At 48.5% G+C, this 22384-nt stretch overlaps 1 protein-coding gene across 3 annotated transcripts in view; it reads right to left on the bottom strand.

The window, feature by feature from the left end:
• Nucleotides 1-22305, bottom strand: part of prkd3 (protein kinase D3) — a 41022-nt gene extending 18717 nt beyond the window's left edge. For 2 of the 3 annotated variants that reach the window (XM_030355975.1, XM_030355977.1), the window contains exons 1-3: nt 22005-22305; nt 21036-21708; nt 2875-3013 (exon numbers count right to left, since the gene is read on the bottom strand). In XM_030355975.1, the coding sequence (XP_030211835.1) occupies nt 2875-3013; nt 21036-21329 (433 nt within the window). In that variant the 5' untranslated portion in view covers nt 21330-21708; nt 22005-22305. The remainder of the gene's footprint in view (nt 1-2874; nt 3014-21035; nt 21709-22004) is intronic. The other variant, XM_030355974.1, reaches the window with a different exon arrangement.
• Between the last annotated feature and the right edge of the window lie 79 nt (nt 22306-22384).

Below are 22384 nucleotides of genomic sequence, written 5' to 3'. Positions count from 1 at the left end.
CCAAAGTGGTTGCAATAACAACCGTACAAGGTCATTCTCTCTCAGAAAAGAATGCGTACAATACTCTGAGAGATAAGGCGAATTAACTGTCAAAACCAAAGAAAGTCGCTCAAAGGTAGGGTTACAAACTGGAAAAGAACACAAAAGCAACAACAAACAGCCGCTACATAACAACATTAGCACCGGTTTTCCCAGCAGCTGAATTACCATCACTTGACACCAAAATGAAAAACATTTATTCTAATTACCTCAAGCAAAGAGTGTAATTTGCTTGTTTTCACCCCAAGTACAAACCCAGCTTTTCATAACCCCTTCAATAACACGGCGGAACTCCGAGGCAACACTCAACGATTGGATCGCTGCGCGGCAGATAATCAGATAATCACTGTCACCCTCACGCCCCAAGAACAAGAAACCATCATCTGAGGACCTTGTGCGCCGGAGGTTTCTCCTCCGGACCAGATGAGCGCCGATAGCCGCCGGGCTCTCAGGGCTGAAGTTGAGCACCGACTTCAAAGGGCAGAGCTCCAGTGAGTCACATGCCACGAGGGCGCACATAACTGTTTGGCACCGTCACATAAAAGGCAGTATTCATGAGTATCGCCTCGACACACACACACACACACACACAAACATGCGCGGCTGTGAAACCGCAGTCTGCCTCTCATGGCTCCCCGTTTTATGTGATGGGCCGTTGTCCGTGTTATTAGCATCAAGCGCTGCCCGTTGCGTGGTTTCTCTCATAAGACCAATTTTTTTTTCCTTATCTGCGTGATTTCATGGCGCCCGATTTTTATCCTCGCCTCGGCCATGTTTTCTCCTAAACAAGCTGAACACACAACAAGCGTGTGTAGCCGTGGGTTTTCTCTCTGCATGATACAAAACGTTAACGCAGTTGTTGGGGCTGGTGGCGCACACTGTGAACTGTGTGGAGAAAGTGGATGGGAAAAGAGAGTGGGAAAGGGGGAGGCAATGAGACGACAGAGACGGGGCCAAGAACCTCAATCCTCCTGGGGGTCAGGACATGGCCTCTGTGTGTGTGTGTGTGTGTGTGTGTGTGTGTGTGTGTGTGTGTGTGTGTGTGTGTGTGTGTGTGTGTGTGTGTGCGGTCTGTCCCCTCTTTTTTTTTGTGCAAGGGGCCGCTCTGTACATCAGAGCCTGTTTACACTCGGCGGGTCCTCCACAATCACTTACTGCAGGAAAAACAAAGCTCTCTGCTTTGAGCCCCAAGCCAAGGAAAAGCTGCTTTCACCTCCCCGCTCGCTGGGTGGGTGGTGGAGATGCGCGCGTCTCTCTCTCTCCCTCCCTCCCTCCCTCCCTCCCTCCCTCTCTCTCTCTCTCTCTCTCTCTCTCTCTCTCTCTCTCCCCCTCCCTCCCTCTCTCTCTCTCTCTCTCTCTCTCTCTCTCTCTCTCTCTCTCTCTCTCTCTCTCTCTCTCTCTCTCTCTCTCTCTCTCTCTCTCTCTCTCTCTCTCTCTCTCTCTCTCTCTCTCTCTCTCTCTCTCTCTCTCTCCCTCCCTCTCTCTCCCTCTCTCTCCCTCTCCCCCTCCCCCTCCCCCTCTCTCCCTCTCCCCCTCCCCCTCCCCCTCCCTCTCTCTCTCTCTCTCTCTCTCTCTCTCTCTCACACAGTGCATCAACAGGTTGGTCAGAAAAGAAAAAAGCATGGGCAGAAGATGACAGTGGACAAATTGTGGGATGGAAAAGAACAACATATCCCGTGAACCACATAAACGGTTTAGTGGGAAAAAAGTCGGGAAGTTGGTTGTTCTTCTCTTTTTCATTTTTATTCCTTCATATTAATTGCGGTGTAATTATCTTCGTCATGAGATGTGTAATCAAATTGGGAGCATTGCCGTGTATGGGTGAGATAAGGAGAAGTGTTAGCATAGCACTAGCATATTGTGCTACGTCACGTAGCATTGCTTCTCATCTCTGACGCTTTCCTGCCAGCATTTCCTCAAGGGACTGTATGTCATACTAGAGGAAATATATGGAAGACGATAGAAGGATTCAAACTGTTTCAGTGAAAAGACGGAGAGATACGACTTGCAAAAAATGTCTGCTACCAAAGAAAAACAAAAACAGTGTTTTTGGAAGTTTCCAGTCCCTGAGTGGACATTCTTCAGTCCCAAAGCCTTACAGCTGACCGTGTAAATCCTTCCAAACAATGAACTAGGCGCACACTGAGAAGTGGGAGGGTGGGGGGGGAGGTCACATCAGGTGGGAAAGACTTCCCCCAAGGGCCAGGGCTTCCCAATGGAGGCAGGTGGTGGGGAAAAATAACAGAACCGAGGTGAACCGAACAAAAGCAAAAACAGATGTTTCAGGCCATCGGCTGAACACCCTCAGCCATTCAAAATAGGCTGAGGCACTTGCAGTTGGAGATGACAAAGGACTCCAAGCACCCCTGAGAGTACGGTCGACGAGTTACTACGTACGACGTATTATGATATAATAAGATTGGTTGATGGTGGTAGTGCAAATATCAGAGATTTGCAGACGTTTATTTTGACATGGAGGCATTGTTATAGAGCGATAGAAAGGATGCGGGTTGTGTGTGTATGCGTGTGTCTGTTTATGATTGTGCTTGCGTGTGTCTGTGTGTCTGTGTGTCTGTGCTTGTGCGTGGGTGTGTGTGTGTGTGTGTGTTTGTGGGTTGTGGCATGAACCTGAATCGCCATCCCACGCAAAAAAATTACGTTGTGTTCCAACGTAAAAGTGAACACACAATCCGACAGCGTGGCCATGTGAGAGGGAGGGGCTAATGTGGGTGTCTATGTACCGGAGAGCACCACCTCGATGAGGTCTCCTTCGTGGATGTCTACGTACCGGAGAGCACCACCTCGATGAGGTCTCCTTCGTGGATGTCTACGTACCGGAGAGCACCACCTCGATGAGGTCTCCTTCGTGGATGTCCTCGGCGGCGCTCAGCCTCTGCAGGATGTTCTCGTCGCTCAGGTCGTGGCGGAAGAGGAGGATCTTGTCGTACATACCGAAGAAGCCGCACTCAGGGAACTGGAGGGGGAACAAAAAGGGGGTGGAGGAGAGTCAGACGCAGAGCGACACAGCAGACAGATAGGCGGCGGACTGAAGCCTGACGTTAAAGGGGCCATATGCCACAAAGTGTGAGTGTGATTTGCCTTACAAGCCGTTTTGACGGCTGGTAGGCTGATCTATCCAGCACAGATCTAGGTGGAAACGCCCACTAGTGATGTCATATGGGGCAGATCTTTTGAAACGGCTTGTAAGGCTATACTCACACCTGGTGGCATAATATGTCCCCTTTAAGGGGATTCACTTCAAGTGTCCCGTAAAACCAAAGTCACAAACCTGAAAGACTGAGCTTCATCACATCGCAAAGATAAAAAAGGGCTGATAAAGGATATTACAGCTAACTCCTTAAGGCCCTAAGATATCTCATGTTTTCTTGTTTGCATTACCTGCATGTAACAGCATGTGTTTTAAAATGCTGAAGCTTAAGATCAGACCTAAATATAGATCAATGGTTCTCAATCAGGACAGACTGAGTGAGGAGTGTGCCCCACATTCTAGTGGACAATAGACCAAAGTACGCCCGCAAATGAGTTCCTGCCAATCATTTACAGAAGGCCACTGCAACACCTTGGCCACGAGGAGCCAAGAACAAATTCACTAGCACAACTGGAGCTGGGAGATGATCAGCATGCACAAGTTGCTGTCACCCAGGGGTGTGTGAAGACCCACGTGGGGTCAAAGCAGGCCACGCCAGCCTTGGACACACCGCAAGGTTCACGACCGGGTTCTGAGAAGGTGCCGAGGTGAAGTCATTTGGCCAAGGGGTGGGGGTAGGGGGGAGGAGGAGGGTGGGGGAGGAGGAGGGTGTGGGAGGAGCGGGGAGGGAGGTAAACATCCTGACAGCAGTAGAGGAGAATCAGTGCACAGGAAGCAGAGCTCCAGTTGATACTGACTCACTTCCTGCGCTGCATCAGGCGTCGGGGGTGTGTGGGTGTGAGTGTGAGTGTGAGTGTGAGTGTGTGTGTGTGTGTGTTTGTGTGTGTGGGGGGGGGGGTACTGGAGTATTGAATCCACACTTAGATGTAAATAAACCACCGAACCACAACGGCCGTAGGAACAGTCATGTCATGGAGTCACAACCCCCCGTTTCCTTCCACGCTCACTGCCAGCCGAATGTCACGCCAGGGCAGTTTAAAACCCAGAGAGAATAACGCCAAATGGCGCACACACACACACACACACACACACACACACACACACACACACACACACACACACACACACACACACACACACACACACACACACACACACACACACACACACACACACACACACACACACACCTCCTCCTCGCCACACGTCCACCTCCAGGACTAATGGAAGAGGCTTGTGTGGCAGCCAAGTGGAAAAGGTTGCTCTCATCACCTCCTGGCCTGCTGCATACCAGCACCAGCAGCACATGGGACGGCCAGACAATTGACAGGACGAGAGAGCGAGAGCAAGGGCGAGAGAGAGAGAGAGAGAGACACCCGCCATGGCAGGGCATCAAAGCTGGCACAGGTCGGGGGTGCTGCCCTCTCCGAATGAGACCACTCTTGTGAATGCCCTGCCACCAACACCACCACCACCAACACCACCACCACCACCACCACCAGCGCTGCCAACACCTCCACGTCCGCAACCAACACCACCCCGACCGCAAAAAGCACTCCCATCACCACCACCCACCCACCTGACTCTGCAGTACCAGGGTCACAGACAATGGACACCGTAGCACATGGAACAATCATGTGATGGCGAGGAATGCATTGTGAAGGAAGGGAGGGGGGGGGGGGGGGGGGTCTCTAGGCGTAGGAGATACACCTGGAGCCATTTCAGCTGCCAAGACATACAGACAGTACACACGAAACAACCCCACATCCACACGCTGCTACTAGTGTCATAATCAAAATAAGGGCCAAACATCTGATAGAACAGCACGCAGGGAGACACACGCACACACACACGTCACACACACACACACAAACACACGCTAATCCTCATCCACCTCTGACGAATCAGTAACACAGAACGTGGAAGGGGGACTTGTGGCGCGTTTCCACTGCAGGGTACGGTTCGGTTCGCAAAGGTGCGCTACGGATTGCGTTTCCACCGCCAAAAGTGGGCGTGACCCGGACTGAGCCGTACTCGTTTTGCCCTCGTCTTCAGTACTCCTCCGTTGGGGTACTGAGATGCCTGAAAGGGTGCCGGAAAATTCGAGCTACACACCCCCTCCGTTGATTGGTCGACAGAATCGTCACTTCCGGGCGACGTGGGGAAAAAAACCAACAAACAGTAGCCTCAAGGTATTATTCTTTACAATGAACATGTCTTGTGAAACGCTTGCTTGGGCGAACAAGGAGGTGGAGACGTTCCTCTGCATTCTTGGGGAGGAAGAGGTGCAGAGGGAGCTTGATGGAGCAGTGAGAAACGAGAAGGTCTACCGCACCCTGCAGTGGAAACGCGGCATTAGAAGTCATACGGACATATAAAGATATAGGGACAGCGTCGTATAGAAGTCTTTATTTCAGCATACACTTGTCATCATGCTCCTCGTTCAGATATCCATCCTCTCAGATGATTCAATCCCCAGGTGCACGCCTGAGCCCAAATCCCATTATGCAGCGCCAAGGCAAACACATCAGACATGCATATCGAAAACCCTATCTGCAAAAACAACGGGGGAAGTTGAGGTGAGCCGGGGCGTCGGGGAGGTGAACCTGGGGGCTTTTGTCGACACGTCCGTGAAACTCATGTAAGGCACGTGCCTGCCTGATGGAACATTTCCAGCCCCCGCCCTCGCCACATCCTCAACCCTGTGGCCCTTTGAAGTGATGAATGGCCCCTGGCTGGGAGGGCCCCCACCCTCCCAGCCAGGGGGGCATCCTTCCTGAGGCGGCTGCAGAGTCACGCTGGGTCCACCTCCAGCACCGCGCCTGCTACGAGACCCCTGGCACCGCCGCGCACGGGCTACGCACACGTACACACGTGCACGCAGGCCGACTCACGCACACACATATATGTTTAGGGACACACACAGACAGACAGACAGGCATGCCCTCGCATAGACACACGCACGCCATGCACGCACACACAGGTACGCACACACACACACACACACACACACACACACACACACACACACACACGCACACACACGCACACACGCACACACATAGAGCCTGATGCAGACACATGACCACTAAATAAAAACAGGTTGCAGACACACACACATACCTGCGGTATCAAAAAATCCCAGCCTCTCCTACACACTTACAAACACCATGTAGATGAGACAAATAGTAGTCCAGCACCAACATAACATGTGCACACACACACACACACACACACACACACAAACACACAAGTGGCCCCCTGCCAACCCCCACACAGCTGGTGTTGGTGTCTCATTGGCACAACCTTGGACACTGTTCCACTGTACACACCGCTGCCTCCGTTCCAGGGCACCAGCATCAGCATCTGCAGGCTGCCGCTACTGCTGCTGACAGCCAGACCCCCCCCCCCCCCCGCTGTTTCCAAAGCCAGAGGAAGCCAGGGCCACAGCAACAATGGAGCGCCTCGAGTCTGAGTGACAGTTTGTGTTACATCCCCGCCTCGGCCCTCAGCAACCTGATGTTGATCATGATGAAGGATGGGCATCAGGTCGGACCTCGAAACACGGCCTTTCACGTGAGTAGAATGCATTGAAGTAAGAATGATTAGTGCAGCCCACACACACACACACACACATACACGCACACATCCAAACATACCATAACACACAGAAGAGCTGGTTTCCACATGCCATGGTTGCATACATTTCCCGAAGCCCATAGTGACTAAGCACGTCTTTTGTCTTCGTCAAACACAGGGGCCCCCATCCGCAAGCATCCATTCAGCCGAGCTGGGGCGACCACACACACACTCGCATTGCACTCGCACACACACACACACACACACACACACACACACACACACACACACACACACACACACACACGGCGGATCAACACTTGCAAACACACACACATCGGATCAACACTCACTCAGACACACATTCTCGCTTTCATACAGAGGGACGCGGCGCGGGGAGGCTGTGTGTGAGGTCCACAAGTCAGCCTGGAAAGACAAGTGGAAAGGGGCTTTGCAGGAGTAAGCTTTTGTTAAACGAACTAATCTGCCATTGATATGCTAAATCCTGTTATAAGAAAAGAGAGAGAGAGCGCGAGGACGTGCAACACAAGGGCTAGCAGAGCATTGGGTAAAGGAAGGGGTGAGGGGGGGGGGGGGGGGGGGGAGCAAAGAGTCTGACAGTTTTGAAATATGGATGTTTGGACCTCTTTTTTTCTTTTCTTCTTTCCATTACGAACCCAAACCTTTGCTGCCTGAAAACCTAGAAAGAAAGATCTGGTTTTAATAAGCGGGCGTGCAGGCCCCCCCCACCCCCCGCTCTGAGGAATCAAGTTGTTTTGCCGTGTGAATTTGCTATCATCCGCTGAACTGGAAAACTGTACGGCAGCAAGATAAATTGTGGAATTCCCGGAGTCATTAATCACTGATGGACATCTATGTAGCAATATGACTTTATCCTTCACGTTCAGTGGGCTGAGCGTGTGCTCGTTCTAAACATTCTGCTCCATCCAGCACAACACGAAACCGATAGCTTCCAGCACTCAGTCACACAATGAAGGGCCTTATACGGATGAAAACAGCGCTTTAATGCTACATTACTCACTCATGCAAAGCAATGTGACTCGACATTTATTGAGCATGTGTGAACATGTGTGTGTTTGTGCAAGTCAGGTCAACTTAGCTCAGGAGGTGGAGAGGGTTCACTTTCGATCGGAAGGTTGCCAGTTCGATCCCTGGCTAATCCTAGCTGATTGTTGAGGTATCCACGAGCAAGGCACCTAACCCTGACTGCTCCCGACGGGCTGGCTGTCGCCTCGCAGGGTAGACTCCGCTGTATATGATTTTCTGTAATACTTGTATGATTTACTGTGCCTTGTGTGAATGGTTGTTAGTCGCTTTGGGTAAAATTGCTGCTAAATTCCCTCAATGTAGTAGATCCATTGTTGTGTATGTGTGCACATACCAGCAGACAGTCTGAAAGGACATACGACGCCAAACGTCTACAGATGCTACATCAGCGCTACGGCCCCCGCTAAAAACATCACTCGTTCATACAGACTAATGAACCAAAACAATCATCAATCACTGACCACCATTTGGAAAAAGTGGGTCAATTTGATTCAAGGTAACAGCCGCGGTACGCTAGCCGCGGGGGCCATAGCATCGTCAGCCAGCCAGCCAAAGGGTAGGAGCGGACGGCCATCACAAGACCAGCTCTCCAGACAAGATGCTTTTATCCAGCAGATAAATGAAGCCATTGATCGATATGCATGCGATTTTTTATCGGTGCCAAGAGATAGAACGAACTGCTCTTCTGTCCATGTGAACAAGAGCCGCAGCATTCTGGTCCCCCTTGGGTTTCTTTAAAGCTTCCCTAGAGCACATTCTCTGGTTTCCTGCCACTTGCAGCCCTCACAAACATATTCCTCATTTGATACATTAGGATTTTTTTCATTGTTGCCTGCTCAGTGGCCTCTGCATCATTGCTTAAATGAAATATCCAACTTTAAATGCAATATACAATATATTGCTGTCGAGTACACATCAAGTCAGCCACAGAGCTGTTTTTATATTTTTGGACAGCGAAGAAAAGTTCAGCATAAAAAAAAGTATGAGAAAAGCAATGTTATTTATCCATGCAAAAAAGGTTTTGGAAATGACACTGGTGTCCATTTCTTACGAAGCAAGAACACAATGTAGAAAGAAGAACCAAAAGGAGAAAGAATACAATGAGGCTTGTAGAGCCATACACGTACGCATGTCTCACAGACAAATGGGGCCTGCGTGTTCCAGCCTGATACTATCTACTGGCTGAGCCTCACCAACGGTGCTGCCATGACTCATCATGTGATGTAGCAGAACAGTGAAGTCATGAAGCCACTGGGTGCCAGCACGCCACGGAGAGTGCTAAACAAATAGCAAAGTGGCGTTTGATGTCCAAACCACCACAAAACCATTGTTTGACTGTGAGGTGCATTTCAGTGCCCACATCAGAGGGAAGTGTACTGCGTTTCCTACTCCCAACGCATGCATCGGAAAATCCAATTATGCGCTCACACGAACCTTTCACAAAGGAAAGCGGCGCAATTAGTTTCTTCCAAGTCACATCAAACACTGCGTGAAAAACTGTGTTCATTTAGTTAAGTCAACACTGGAATTGTATTTGTTTTCATTACATATTATTAATACAATATGAAGCAGAAGTTTTTCCACACGGCTTGAGTTGAAGAAACACAAGCTGAGATGCTAACTACCAAATTCAGGGATTACGGAGAGCCAAAACATTTGGTTTTTCCACAGTCTTCGTTTACAATTAGAGCTCTTTTTTTTGTGGAAATTTTGAAAACAAATAAAATGTTTAAAAAGTTTTCTCTGTTGTGTCATATCAATTTCATACACAAAGTAGTTGATTTTCTAGCTTAGCGAGCATCGATCACCCCAACAAAAACAAAAAATGAACAACTTTTTACCACAACACAAAAGCGTTGAGCAAATCATTGTTGATCCAGTAAGCCAATCCGCCCTTTGCAGCATAACGACAATCATATGATAGCACACAGCAAAGCAGGCTGAACGTTCAGGTACTACCAAGTTTGCAGGCCGCGCCCGCAAACTAGAGTGAACATGAACCCTAACATTGTTTCCCATTAGGGACAGACTGAGATTGACTTGCGTCCTCATCACAGGCCCAACACAGCGTAGATCGAACCAACCGGTGACCAGCTATAGTCAGCCAGCCAACAAAGCATGTGGCTTTCCTTCCGCCCTGCCGGCAGTGGGGTGGAAACTGGGGCCCCGCGGGGCCCCCGTGGGCCAGGCTCCGTCTTACAGCACGCCAGGGCAGAAAACTATTTGCTCCTCCGTTTTCAGGCGCGAGCCAAGAAAAACATACAGCTACAGCTGGAGGCGAAGCGCGAGACAGAGAGAGCGAGAGATCCTGTGAGCCCTGCAGTACCTACCCAACACCAGTCCTCCTTTACATTCACGTCTCATCCCCACGTATAAATAAACGCGTATAAACATCCCTAATGTACAGACATTTATAATCGCATCTTCTGGGTGTTTTGACGCGACAACCGCCTTCGTCCACTGTGAGAGAGAGCGAGACATACACAGCTATGGCCGGCGAGCCCATGGTGACCGGGCCAAGAGAGCCACTGAGAGAGAGCGAAAGAGAAAGCTATGTGAGGGAAAGGGGAGAAGAGGAGGAGTGGTCCTCATTCAGATAAGCCTGAGGAACCCGTATCCTACCATGTGACAGGAGTTTGCGTCATTTAGAATTAATTCCTGTATGCATTCATTCAAACGTACTGTGTAACAGCTACTGTATGCTCACAGAATGCAAGGGGTGCACTTCCCGAGAACAAGTGAGAAGGATTGGCTTCTAGCTGCATTTCCATTTCAGACTGTATGCCTTGTAAGACGGAGGGTACGTTCCTACCTGCTGTACATAGAGCTGCATGGAATACATATAGAAATAAACAATCCCTGACCTGGCTTCAAACTCATCACAATAACAATTTCCTCCCTGGCACTGCATAGGTAGGATGAGCCTCCTCCCTCTGGATCGCACGAGCGCTTATCTATCTTTCACAAGACACCGAGGACCCAGCTGTTCAGGCTGCACCTGGACAGAAACCGCCCCAGCCTCTCTCCCTTATTCCTAATAACTCTGACTGCACACGAACACACAGAACCACATCCACACATAGAGATCGACGTTTGCTTTGACTGCAGACATGATAGTAGGCAGTAGGGTGAGTAAGACTGTAACGTACGGTTGGTTAGCAGGGTCAGCTTAGCTCAGGAGGGAGAGCGGAGTGACTTGTAAGCGCAAGGTTGCTAGTTTGAACCCCGGCTCCCCAGGTAGATGAGGTTAGGCTGTCGCCTTGGATGGTTCATGTCAATTTGGACAATAGTCGTTGTGTATGACTCCTTGTAAGTGGCCTTGGATATAGTCGGTGTATGAATTGTTAGAAGTGGCTTTGGATAAAAGTGCATGCTAAATGTATATCTGACCATTTTGTTTAGGTGACTAATATGATTATTACAATAGCCTTATATTCACGATAGTGTAATATGTTACTAACTAATTGTCCTTGAAACTGCCCCAGACCAATTGTCTATGTCTAGCCAGGGGCGAGGTGTCTTGCAACAGGGCAGCGTACTGCTTGTTCACCTCTCAGGTTGCTGTTCTAATCCCCACCTCCTCCGTCCGTCTGGCCTATCTCACAGAGGAGTGTGAACACCGTGGCGCAGGCCCGGGTCCCGCGCTGGGCCAGTGGCGAGGCGAGAGGGAGAGGAGGAAAGCAGAGGCCTGTAACCGAGCCAGGAACTCACATGTTAGCAATAATAATGCTGCTGGTGTCCTACGGTGAGAAGCGGCAGGCACGTGTGTAAGTGAAGCCACCGTGTGAATTAAGTCACCGTGTGTGACCTCTCCACCGTGCAGACTCGGGGCTGGTCGGCGTTCCCAGACGAGGTGGGATCTCGAACGCTAACCGCCACGGCTCACTAGACCGGGCTCCGGTCCATACTGCAGGCCTGGCCGGTGCCGTCACGCGGCCAGACTAGTACACCTGTCAGAGACGGCCGGCGTCTCAGAAGTCGGGACATACTTGCGCAGCTACGTCGACGGCTTGCAGAGTTTCTAGCAAATCGCAATAGCAGATGGGTTGTCTGCCAAACACTAACCTGAGCCCACTTCCTGGATTTAGTCAGAGCTCTGCTTCCAATCCCCCTGACCCCCCTCCTTCGGAAAGAAAGAAATCCACAATTATTTCTCCAGACCCTTTGGTTTGTTTTACTGCAGAAGATCTATACTTCTGTGGTCACTTGGCAATACGCAGCGATGTGAAGATAATGGAGATGAGGTCACTTCTGGTTGATAGCCACGTTGTCCTGCTAACGGTGCTCGGAGACGATGAAGCCAAAGCAGCCTTCAGTAATGGCCCCATTCTCCAGAAATCATCTCCCTTTTGTGTGTACTGTCTGTCTGTCTGGCTGTCTTTGTGCATTCGTGAACGAGTAAGTGCGCTTGAGTGTGTGTGTGTGTGTGTGTGTGTGTGTGTGTGTGTGTGTGTGTGTGTGTGTGTGTGTGTGTGTGTGTGTGTGTGTGTGTGTGTGTGTGTGCGCAGTCACATACGTGTGTGTGTGTTAGTTTGCTTGCATACCAAAAGCTTAACAACCACTGGTCAGGTACCTTTCTGCAATGAAGAGGTGTGCAATGTGTTCTGCTGTGTGCGTATGTCTGTGCGTGTGTATGACTCATGGATAGCAGGCTCTTCCGGGCCCAGACAGGCGGAGGGGAGGAGAGGAGGAGGAGGAGGAGGAGGAGGAGGCGGAGGAGGAGGAAGAAGAGGAAGAGAGGAAGGCTGAGTTACAGGATCTAAGGCCTCTCTCAGGAAGACAGCAGTGCGAGCTGACACACGCTCTGCCAGACACTTGCACACAGCTGATGAGTAACAGCCGAGTGGGGTTGTGGGGAGGGATAGCTCTCCACCTCGAGGGCCTTACTGCAACATGTGTTCTCCCATCTCCCACCAGGGGCCTGGAGCACCCTTGGGGACCGCCGCCACCGCTGTGACCTCACTACCACCGCCCCCACTACCCCCACCCTGAAATAATTAGCACATAAAAGCGGGTGGGGGGTTGGGAATTCATACTAGTGGGAGGTTAATAGGGAGTGCACTTTCTCTGTTCCGGCAGGACAGGAGTTCATAAGGCGGGGAGGAAATGGCTCTGAGGCTGCTGCTGCTGCTGCAGCTCTATAGATGGGGCCAGGGGCAGCACAGGGCTTGCTGGTGCTGGTGAAGGGTCATTGGTTTACAGCGATGAGCTTTTTACATCAAATTTCATAATTTCAGATGCAACACGTGGCAAAAGGCCTTGTTGGAGGGAGTACACGCTTTGACTTAACGACCACCTCGTAAAACACATCATCGGTGAACATTGCATCCTTTGTTTGAATTAATTGGCATTAAAGTTGAAATGCAACCCATACTGCTATGCTGCAGCCACTTCTTTGACTTGATGATTTCAGGGTGAAGCATTAATGGTAAATGCATTGGCCAGAGCAGGCATTCGAACGGTCTGAACTGGGCTCTGGGCTCCTCCTGCTCCTCTGACCACGGAAGATTGGCGAGAAGGGGTGGAGGGAATGTGAGAGCAGGGAAGGTCGAAGGAGGGGAACTCACTTCACGGAGTGTATGGCAGAGTCCGGGGCATGGCGACAAAGTGGGGTCATGCTGGATGGTGCCCCTTGCGGCTCGGAAATGGGCCAGCAGCACTAACGGAACAGAGTGAGGTTATCATTAAGCCTGTGGTATTATTAAACTGCCAATTTGAAACCCTTTCAAAAGGACCCCGCCCCCCTCCCCCCCGCCTCAATTATGACTCGAGTTTGTTTCCCAAAACCATATCAATGCTTTTTTGTGCACTTCCTCCGACTCCTGGCTATCAGTGTGGCAGATCACTCACCAAGCCCACAGACAGGAAAGCAAAAGAGTGCAAAGAAAAACACGACCAAAGAAAGGACCCTAAAACCATTTTACCATGAGGATCCATCAGACCCCGGCCATAACAGCCTTACTTGAGTTTAAACATATTCATTTATATTTCATACTTTAGGTCTGCTATAATGATTCCCTTTGTTTGGTAAGCAAATTGATGCATTTTATATATTACTTTATTTGTTTTTTTACTTCTTGCTTTGTTGTTGAGATGCAAACATCTTTTTCACAATCCAGATTTTAACTGGAATTCTACATCCACATACAAATCAAGCAGAAACCATACATTAAATAAGTATGGCTGAGCCAAGTCGGTAAAAAAAAAAAAGAGTTCCTCATCAGCATCTGTCACAGCTGAGATCCTTCAAGTGCGCTGACGTAGTCCTCGAGCAAAGGTGGAATTCCTGTTTAGGTAGGAAAGGAAGTAGGGGCCATTAATGTGTAAATGAATGGGAAACAACACATCCTCTCTTGGTCAAACATTTCACAGCGTTGTGACACATTTATGAATGGGTGTTATTGTGATCGCTCAGGAATTACTCCTTAATCACCCACTCACATGGGAGGCTTTGGTAAGGACTCAGACGGGGCTGCTCCATTTATCAAATGGCTTTGAACTACTGGTGGCTCTCCACTCCAATATAATCAAACACGATTCAACGGGCAATAGTAGAGATTGGACTGATCGACTCGTCATATCTAGCAATCATTCTATAAGGGAAGATTGCACAAAACTCACAGCGAGATTTGCACACGGCAACTGCCAAACAACTGCCAATATAGCCGTAGCTCCTTTGCTCCTTTGTGCTTCTTTCCATGGCAAGGGCCACGCTCCTTCGCTCTATCATTCTCTCTTACTCCTGTGGCTGGGCCCTGTGTTCCGCCTTGCCGTTCCACATTTGAAGGAGAACGAGGCTTTGAAATGTGGACTGCAGATGGTAGAAATTACTTAGCTCACTTAGCTCTCTCTCTCTCTCTCTCTTGGCCTCACAATCGCACTCGCTCCCTCTCTCTCTCTCGCTCGCTCAGAGGCATGATACTTACTGATATTCCCTGTCAAGTCGCGTTTGTTTGAGGCCCTTTTTGTATCAATCCTTCCACATTTTTCGTTTGGTACAATTTGTTCATCACTTAAAAAGAGAAAGAACTTAAGCTAGCAAGCTGAAAAGACGATATGACTGGACTACTTTGTCTCAGAGCAGAACAGGGATTTTTTTTTTAACTGTATGTAATGTACTTTCCAGGAAAAACTGGCCCCTTGTATCTCACACATTGGGCCCTAGGCTGCTGGGGCCCTCTGGGATGATATATCGCTGCCAGCGCCATAGGATCACGCAGATGTTGGGTATATACCGTCCAGAGGGAGAGAGGGGGGGGTTGAGAGATGGTGATTTATGTCCTCTACATTTCACTTGTGGTGAATGAGACTTGTTCTCCCTCAATTTTACGTCTTTAGTTTCTTCCATTTATGTATAGTTCACCCCACCGTGTAAACCTTATGCGTAAAGATCATGAGATTCAAGGCGGATTATTCTTTAGAAAAAAACGCCATCGCACTAGAACAACCTGATACGTCCTAATTACAGATAAATCGGACTAATCTCAATACAGGAATGCTGAGCAAACATTATGCCAAGTGGTTTGCTGCATTATGCCCTGGTGGATATCGCTCAGGTGCTTAAAACAATCCAAATCTTTTTTTGTTTTCACAATGCTCGCCTGTTTCATGTTGTCCAAGTTTGCAGTGTGGAGCGTTTCAGTTTCAAAAAGGCCTTTGTCTGTCTAATTACAGAGCCAGCTGTACAGCCCTCAACTAGAGACCGGCAGTTCCTGCACTAACAAAACCAGTAGGAAAAATCTGCGGCCGCAACAGCCATCTTACACAGTCCAGTATTTCCAGCTGCATCGAAAATGCAGGAATACTGGGACAGTGGGGCCTGCATAAAAATGGTCATGCAAAATACGTTTGGAGGCAAAAGTTTAATGTTTTCTTTCCATTGCTTATGCCAGAAGGGCTTAAAATGTCTTTCCTCCTGGAGCTTCATCTTCCCTCCTGACAACGCGAGCGGGTGTTAACTCAAAGGCCGATGTACATTTTGTAAACTTTCCGTTTAGCATTCCAACACTTGCAGGATTGTGAGGTTTTCCAACCGTCACAACCAAATGGCATTGTTATCCTGCTCATAACAGCTACCAGGAAATCACACTACAATGCAATGGTGACGCTGCCATAAACACATAGGAAGCGAGACGATGTCGAGCATCCTATTGTCATGACAGCATCCTTTAGGATTTGGCAGATGTTCAGTATCACAATGACAAATGTTTATTGTTAAAAATATCTTAATTTCATCTCAGTCCGTTCCCACCCGGTCTTGCCATTGGTCGCATCACCCTGTAAAAATGCCTGTCTGAGGAGGAATGCTGGCGGGCTGGTTGCCTCTCTATCTGAGCCCCACTGGCAGGCTAGCTGGGAGCCGGTCTCGGAGAGTCGTGAACTTTTGTCCCGTCACTGCTTTCTCGCTGGCTGCACGGGAGAACTCGGGCGACACAAAACAGGAAACGTTCAACAAGTAGAATCTATGGCTGTTTATCTCGAACCATTCATCAGACCCAGAAACCAGACACAGCAGTGGGGCTCCCCACTGGAGGAACAGAGCCTGCCTGTGCTCCAGCTAGACTGATGCCAGGCGGCGACGTATGGGGCCATCCGCAGGCCATCGCTGGGCCAGATCTCGCCCTAATGCTGCCCCCCTGGGTGGGCCCCTGTGTCCCGATGGCTGGCTCCGCTGCTCCTTTCCCACAGTCCCCAAGGAGTCTGGCTCTGGATGGACATCCTTGTGCCAAGTGGTGACACTCTGAGTGACTGAGCCTAAATCTATCAGGGCCCCGATCATGTTGCCCCATCTAAGCGGCGTTGCTGCTTAAAATTGGTGAAAGTACTCCAAACCACAAGCGAGTGGTCAAGTCCCAGCTCCCATCAGCTCGGAGCACAGAATGTTATTCTACGCCTTGGATGCGGGCCAACTCATGCGGTCGCGTCGTTAGCAGGAAGAGGAATGAGCCGGAGAAAATCTATACAATGCGCGGCCATTATAAACGCACTGCATGTCTCCACGTCAAACAATGAGGCAGATTCAAAACTGAGGGGTTCAGCCAAGAGATGAAATGTCAATCGCAAAGCGTCGAAAGGTTATGTACAGTTTAAGAGACCGCATGCGAGCATCTGTATATTGTAGCGCCACCCTAGCGTAACTAAAGTACATCTGCTATAGAATAATGGCACGCTTCAAAGGCCCACATTATACGTTTATGTGGCTCTAACAAGCCTCTCTAAATGAGAAGGTAGAAGGTTCCAATTTTTACCAGATGTATGACCAGATAGGCCAACTGGTGAAATGGCTGAATAAGAGAATAAACATACCCAATTTGGACATAATAATCCCAATCACATTCTTAAATCAGCCCAAATTATAAGAAGCATACAGGGGGAAAAGGGTCAGAAGGCATCTCCAAGAAGACAACTATTAGCTATAGCAATTGTAATAACATCAAGTAGGTGGAGCCCATTTCTTGTAGTTTACCTACTGACTCTGTGTCACGTGTACAGCTGAATACAATACGCCACTATGGCTGACTCAGCAAAAGGCCTTGTGGTAGACAGACACAAACACAAGAAAGCGCCTGTGCAACATGAGCAAACGGTGAGTCACTTAGTGAACTTAACCATCTCTGAGCTGAGGAAATGCAGGCATGACAGGGGAGTCCATTCAAGTTACTCCCCGATATCAGTCCCTAGATGAGTGCAAGTTACAGACCTTCAGATGGAGAAGTTTGCCTAGATGGACTTTGTGTTTTTAAACATACTGTTGTCATGCATATTTCTGAATCAAAACATAGGCCGGAGTGAGCCAGATTGTGCTGAAGGCTCACAGTCATATTTTCCATTGATATCAAAGCCATATGGGCAGATCCTCAGATCCTTTGGTGAGGATAGAAAGTAGAGGAAATGTATGAGATAGTAAAAATGACATGAATGGGATTGTATATGTGTTACGTGTGTGGGGTCACAATTTGAAATGCAGATACTACTTGACTGTTGGTTCCCCAGGGTTGTGCTGTACAATAAGCACAACACTCTTATACACATACCCAACAGAATAGCCCAGACATTATTTCACTGGAGATAACAAACACATAATGCGACATACAACATGGAAGCCACACACTGGTGACTCTCTTAAGTACAAAGACTCTTCAAAGCACCATATTTCCAAGTCCCACTCCTTTCCTGTAAAACAAAATTCATGCCGCCGAAACAGATTCTGGAAACACATTCTTGCGACCACGCCAATACATTACGGGTCCCATTCAAACATGAGCGGTGATGAGATGTTCTGCACCGCGGGGCCACTCGGAACGAGCTAGTGAGAATCAGCAGATCTCATAAAGAACAACAACATTACCCGGCTCCTCAGGAATGTCAACTTGGGCCAACATGGAACCAAATGACACAAGGGCAGATGGGACGGCCTGCTCGCTATCCTTGGCCGGTTGCTGCAAAGCCTTTGTGAACAACGTTCAGTTTAACTGATAGTTCAATAGGCGATATTTGAGGTTTTAGTGGATGATGAGAGTGCCATGTTTAATCTCTGGAGTGATTAGAGTTTTCATCATCAATCTCTAATCATCATTATTATGATTGCAAGGTGATGAAATGGCACGAAAGTGGGCTGAACACACAAAAGGCGTAATTTCACTAAAATATGAAACAGGAAACGTTAATCTGATTCCACCACAGACGAGCTCAGTGTGAGAAATGCGTTTCTGTGTACTATGTGAAAACAAAATCACAATATAGTATTGGAAAGTCGGTTTGATCATGAGAGGATAAGTCAACAAGAAACAAATCACAAAATACACTTTCAAAATTGAATTTTGTTATTCAAATGTATCACAATATTTTAGTGCATATAACTGTATCTACAGTGTAGACACATTTACAGTGTATGTGTAATTGTATCTACCATGTAGAATACTGTAAGTCTACAGCAGGGATGGGCAACTTTCATGATAAAGAGGGCCACATTTTTCATCATAACCATCCACATGAGGGCCACATGACTGCACACTTCAACTAAACGTGAGCTGAGAGAAGCTACACAATTTCGAATTTGGTAGATATGATTTCCTGTATTCTGGTGCATTTTGGGGATGGCCACTACCTAAAAAATCATCCAGAATCATAACCTATGTACGGTATGTTAATTGAACCAACATACATTAATTTCATGTTTTCCATGCTCAAACAGCCACATGAATGGTCAGTATTTTTATCAGTGCAAAGGGCTCACATACATCATCATTCAATGAAGTCAAAAAACTGAAAAACAGTGGCCCAACATTAAGTGCAACAACTCAATGAACTCAAACCCAACAAGCAGTTATAGTAGTTGTAGTGGCGACTTAAGTGGATATCTTTAATGACTGATATCGCTTCTAAGCAAACTAGACGCATGGGTTTGCCTTCGAATTCTATGAATTCTTCTCATCTTTCTTGACCGAGTTTTCTGTAACGCGATCAATTATTATTATTATTTTTTTTTTTATGTGCGGGCCTGACTGAGTGAGGATGCGGGCCGCACTGAGTGAGGATGCGGGCCGCATGCGGCCCGCGGGCCGCCAGTTGCCCATCCCTGGTCTACAGCATAGTAAGTAACTGCTTTTCATTATCACCTGATAGGCACAGACCGCATTGAACTTCAAGTTAAGTTGGTTTTTATATTGGTTCCTCTTGCATTGCAACAAGAAAAATGTTTACACTCACACAGGAATACATAGTGTTTAAAAAAATCGAGAAAAGCTAATCTCATTCAAGATTGACTAGCCCCAATGAAATGTTGTCATCAAAGGACAAAATGCACTTCCATCAACATCCTTTCTATTTCCTACCCGGCCTGTTTGGATCAGGATAGAAGCTTTATGTGGACAAAACCATTAGACCATGAAAGGGCAGCGAACAGTGTACCACCATAAGCATTTTCAAGCATCCTCATCCTGTCATCCCTCCTTGCTTGTGAAGATGGGTAGAGGGAATCCAGGACTTTCTACTTAAAGTATGTCAATATTAACTCCTGAAACACACACACCCACACACACACACACACAGATCCCATGTTCACAACCTTCCCCCCAAAGAGTCTTCACGTCAAGCGTACACGAAGGAGCACATTAGAGACTGCTGGGTGCAGTTCAGACTCCCGCTCTCCACCAAATGATACTTGGCAGTCACACTTGATTGATACAGCCTGTGCTCCGAGTTCAAAGCCTTTCCATATGCTAGGGGCCATTAATCCAGTGCCATTACAACAGGGCTTGCATTGTCATGGAAAACAAGCCCGAGATTACATCAGGGATGAGTACGGCAGAGCACAAACCGCTGAGTAGGTCTGGGTGTGCTGGTGTGTGTGTGTTGTATGTGTTTGTGCGTTAAAAGCTCCCTGTGTGTGTGTGTGTGTGTGTGTGTGTGTGTGTGTGTGTGTGTGTGTGTGTGTGTGTGTGTGTGTGTGTGTGTGTGTGTGTGTGTGTGTGTGTGTGTGTGTGTGTGTGTGTGTGTGTCCGCTGGTGTGTCTGCTCCCATCATGGGTCCAGCTCCAGCACACCACAGTGTAAACAACTGGCGCTTCTAGGCTGCGCACGGTAACTGGAGCAGCAGGCTCGCTGCCGTTGTGCATGCTTCTGTGGTGTCTGAATCGGTGGGCACGAGACCCAGATGTCTGCCTCTCAAAACAAAGGCAGGGCACACGTATGTGACACACAAATAGAAGAAAAATACTTTGGTGTGTGTCTGCGTTTGTGAGCGTGTTTATGTGTTTGCGGGCGCAAGCTTGCGTGTTTGTGGGCGCAGGCATGCATGTGTGTGTTTGCGTGTGTGTGCGTGTGTGTTTATGGGTGTGTGTGTGTGCAGAAGTTTGGAAGGACACTACTGTCTTCAGTCCAACTGCCTGAGCTTTGAAAACAGATAAATAACAGTGGAAATGCTACCCTTGTAGCCAACAGAGATGATATAAGAACATGCAAGACACGCACACGCGAGAACAAATATTTCTTGTTGGACACTGTTTCGATTTCCATGCCATCGGCCCCCAAGTGAGATAGCACGAAATAACAAAATTGGTTGAAAGTCGTGCAGTGTCAAGAGGTCAGGGCAAGTTATGATGCTACACAAATAAAAAACACACTTAAAACAGCATTACCCCTATCACCACTAACACCTTCAAAATGCCTCTGCCTACCTCCCCGAGACTCTACACAGCGACCACACAAACATCTGCCTCCCGAACCACTGCTCAAGGTACCTTCTGGTCGACGATGGAGCACACCAGGTCCTTGACGGCGGACAGCGACACGTCCCCCACCTCCAGGCTGACCGTCTCCCTGGTGAGTCCGATCTGGAGCAGGAAGGACACGCCATGGAAAGAGCCCCGGGAGTTGGTGGGGCTGGAGGCGCTGTGGCTGCCGTTGGAGAGCCGGCTGTAGAGTGGCCCCGGCGGGCTGGGCGACGGAGACGGGGTGGGCGGCGAGGACGGGTGGTGCGGATGGAGCGAGTGGACGTAGGCTCGAGGTAAGGACGCGGGGGAGGAGGTAGACATTGGGGTTTTTCCTCCTCCGACGGGGGCCGGTGGGTGCAACAAAATAATTCAAACAAAAGAGGGTTGTTTTGTGTTTCTGAGTTCTGGGCTTGTGCTCCCCTAAGCACCGCCGCTTCTGTGTACTCTCCTCATTCCAAAGGAAAGGAAACTGGTAGGAGCCCTGTGTGTCTAAACTGACATTGTTTGGGGTGTTTTCGCATGAAGTAATGATGGAGTTCTCTTGCAAATGCTTGACCGCCCACCTTAATGCACGCAGGTGAATGGGATAGTTCTCACCGATTCCCAGACTTCAGCAACTGAGCTTGAAAACTTCATGACCACAGACCTTTCTTCTCCTTGCTGAAGTCAGTAAACCACTCCGACCACAGGAAACCTGCCACTAAACAGAAACAGAGTTGTTGCAATGAGGTTATAAGTTTCCAAAATAAATGTTAAACATTTTGATAGAAAAGAGGCAAAAGAAAACTCCAACATCTGGCTTCTGAACATCTGGACCCCTCCCACTTGCGACTGGATTGCTGGCAGAACATAACCAAGACCCAGAATGCCAGCAAAACAAGTTATACAATCAGCGAATACTGCTAGTTGGCATATGCTTTTACTCTTTAAATGCATATTTACTTAAAGCCTATAGATCTTGAATCAATAGCTATACAATTGCGAACGATACGTTACCTTCACAATGAGCAAAGGCTGCTTTCCTATCCATTGTAAGTGAAGCACAGAAACTTAGCAACTCCATCAACTGTGGAACGCCGAGCGTAAAGTTCAATCAACTTTTGTAAGCCGCACTAGTTAGGCGCCGTTCACTGTTACGAATCTAGTTTGTCTGTGAATACGCGCAATAACCTACTGAAACGTCCGCTTTATTGAAGTTTGTCTTATCTTTATGCCGCTATTGCCAGATAGTAAATTCATGCGCATCTTATTATCGCTCCAGCTGTGACTCTACTCCCCCCGTTTCACGAGAAAATGAGCCGATATAGTCCCTGGGGCTTGGAGTTTTTATTACCTTCTCATAGCAGGGTTTCTGTATGTGGATAGGAATTTGTGAA

Source organism: Gadus morhua, chromosome 5 (assembly GCF_902167405.1).
Source record: "Gadus morhua chromosome 5, gadMor3.0, whole genome shotgun sequence".
Lineage (NCBI taxonomy): Eukaryota > Metazoa > Chordata > Actinopteri > Gadiformes > Gadidae > Gadus > Gadus morhua.
This window is presented reverse-complemented; position numbering and strand designations above follow the sequence as displayed.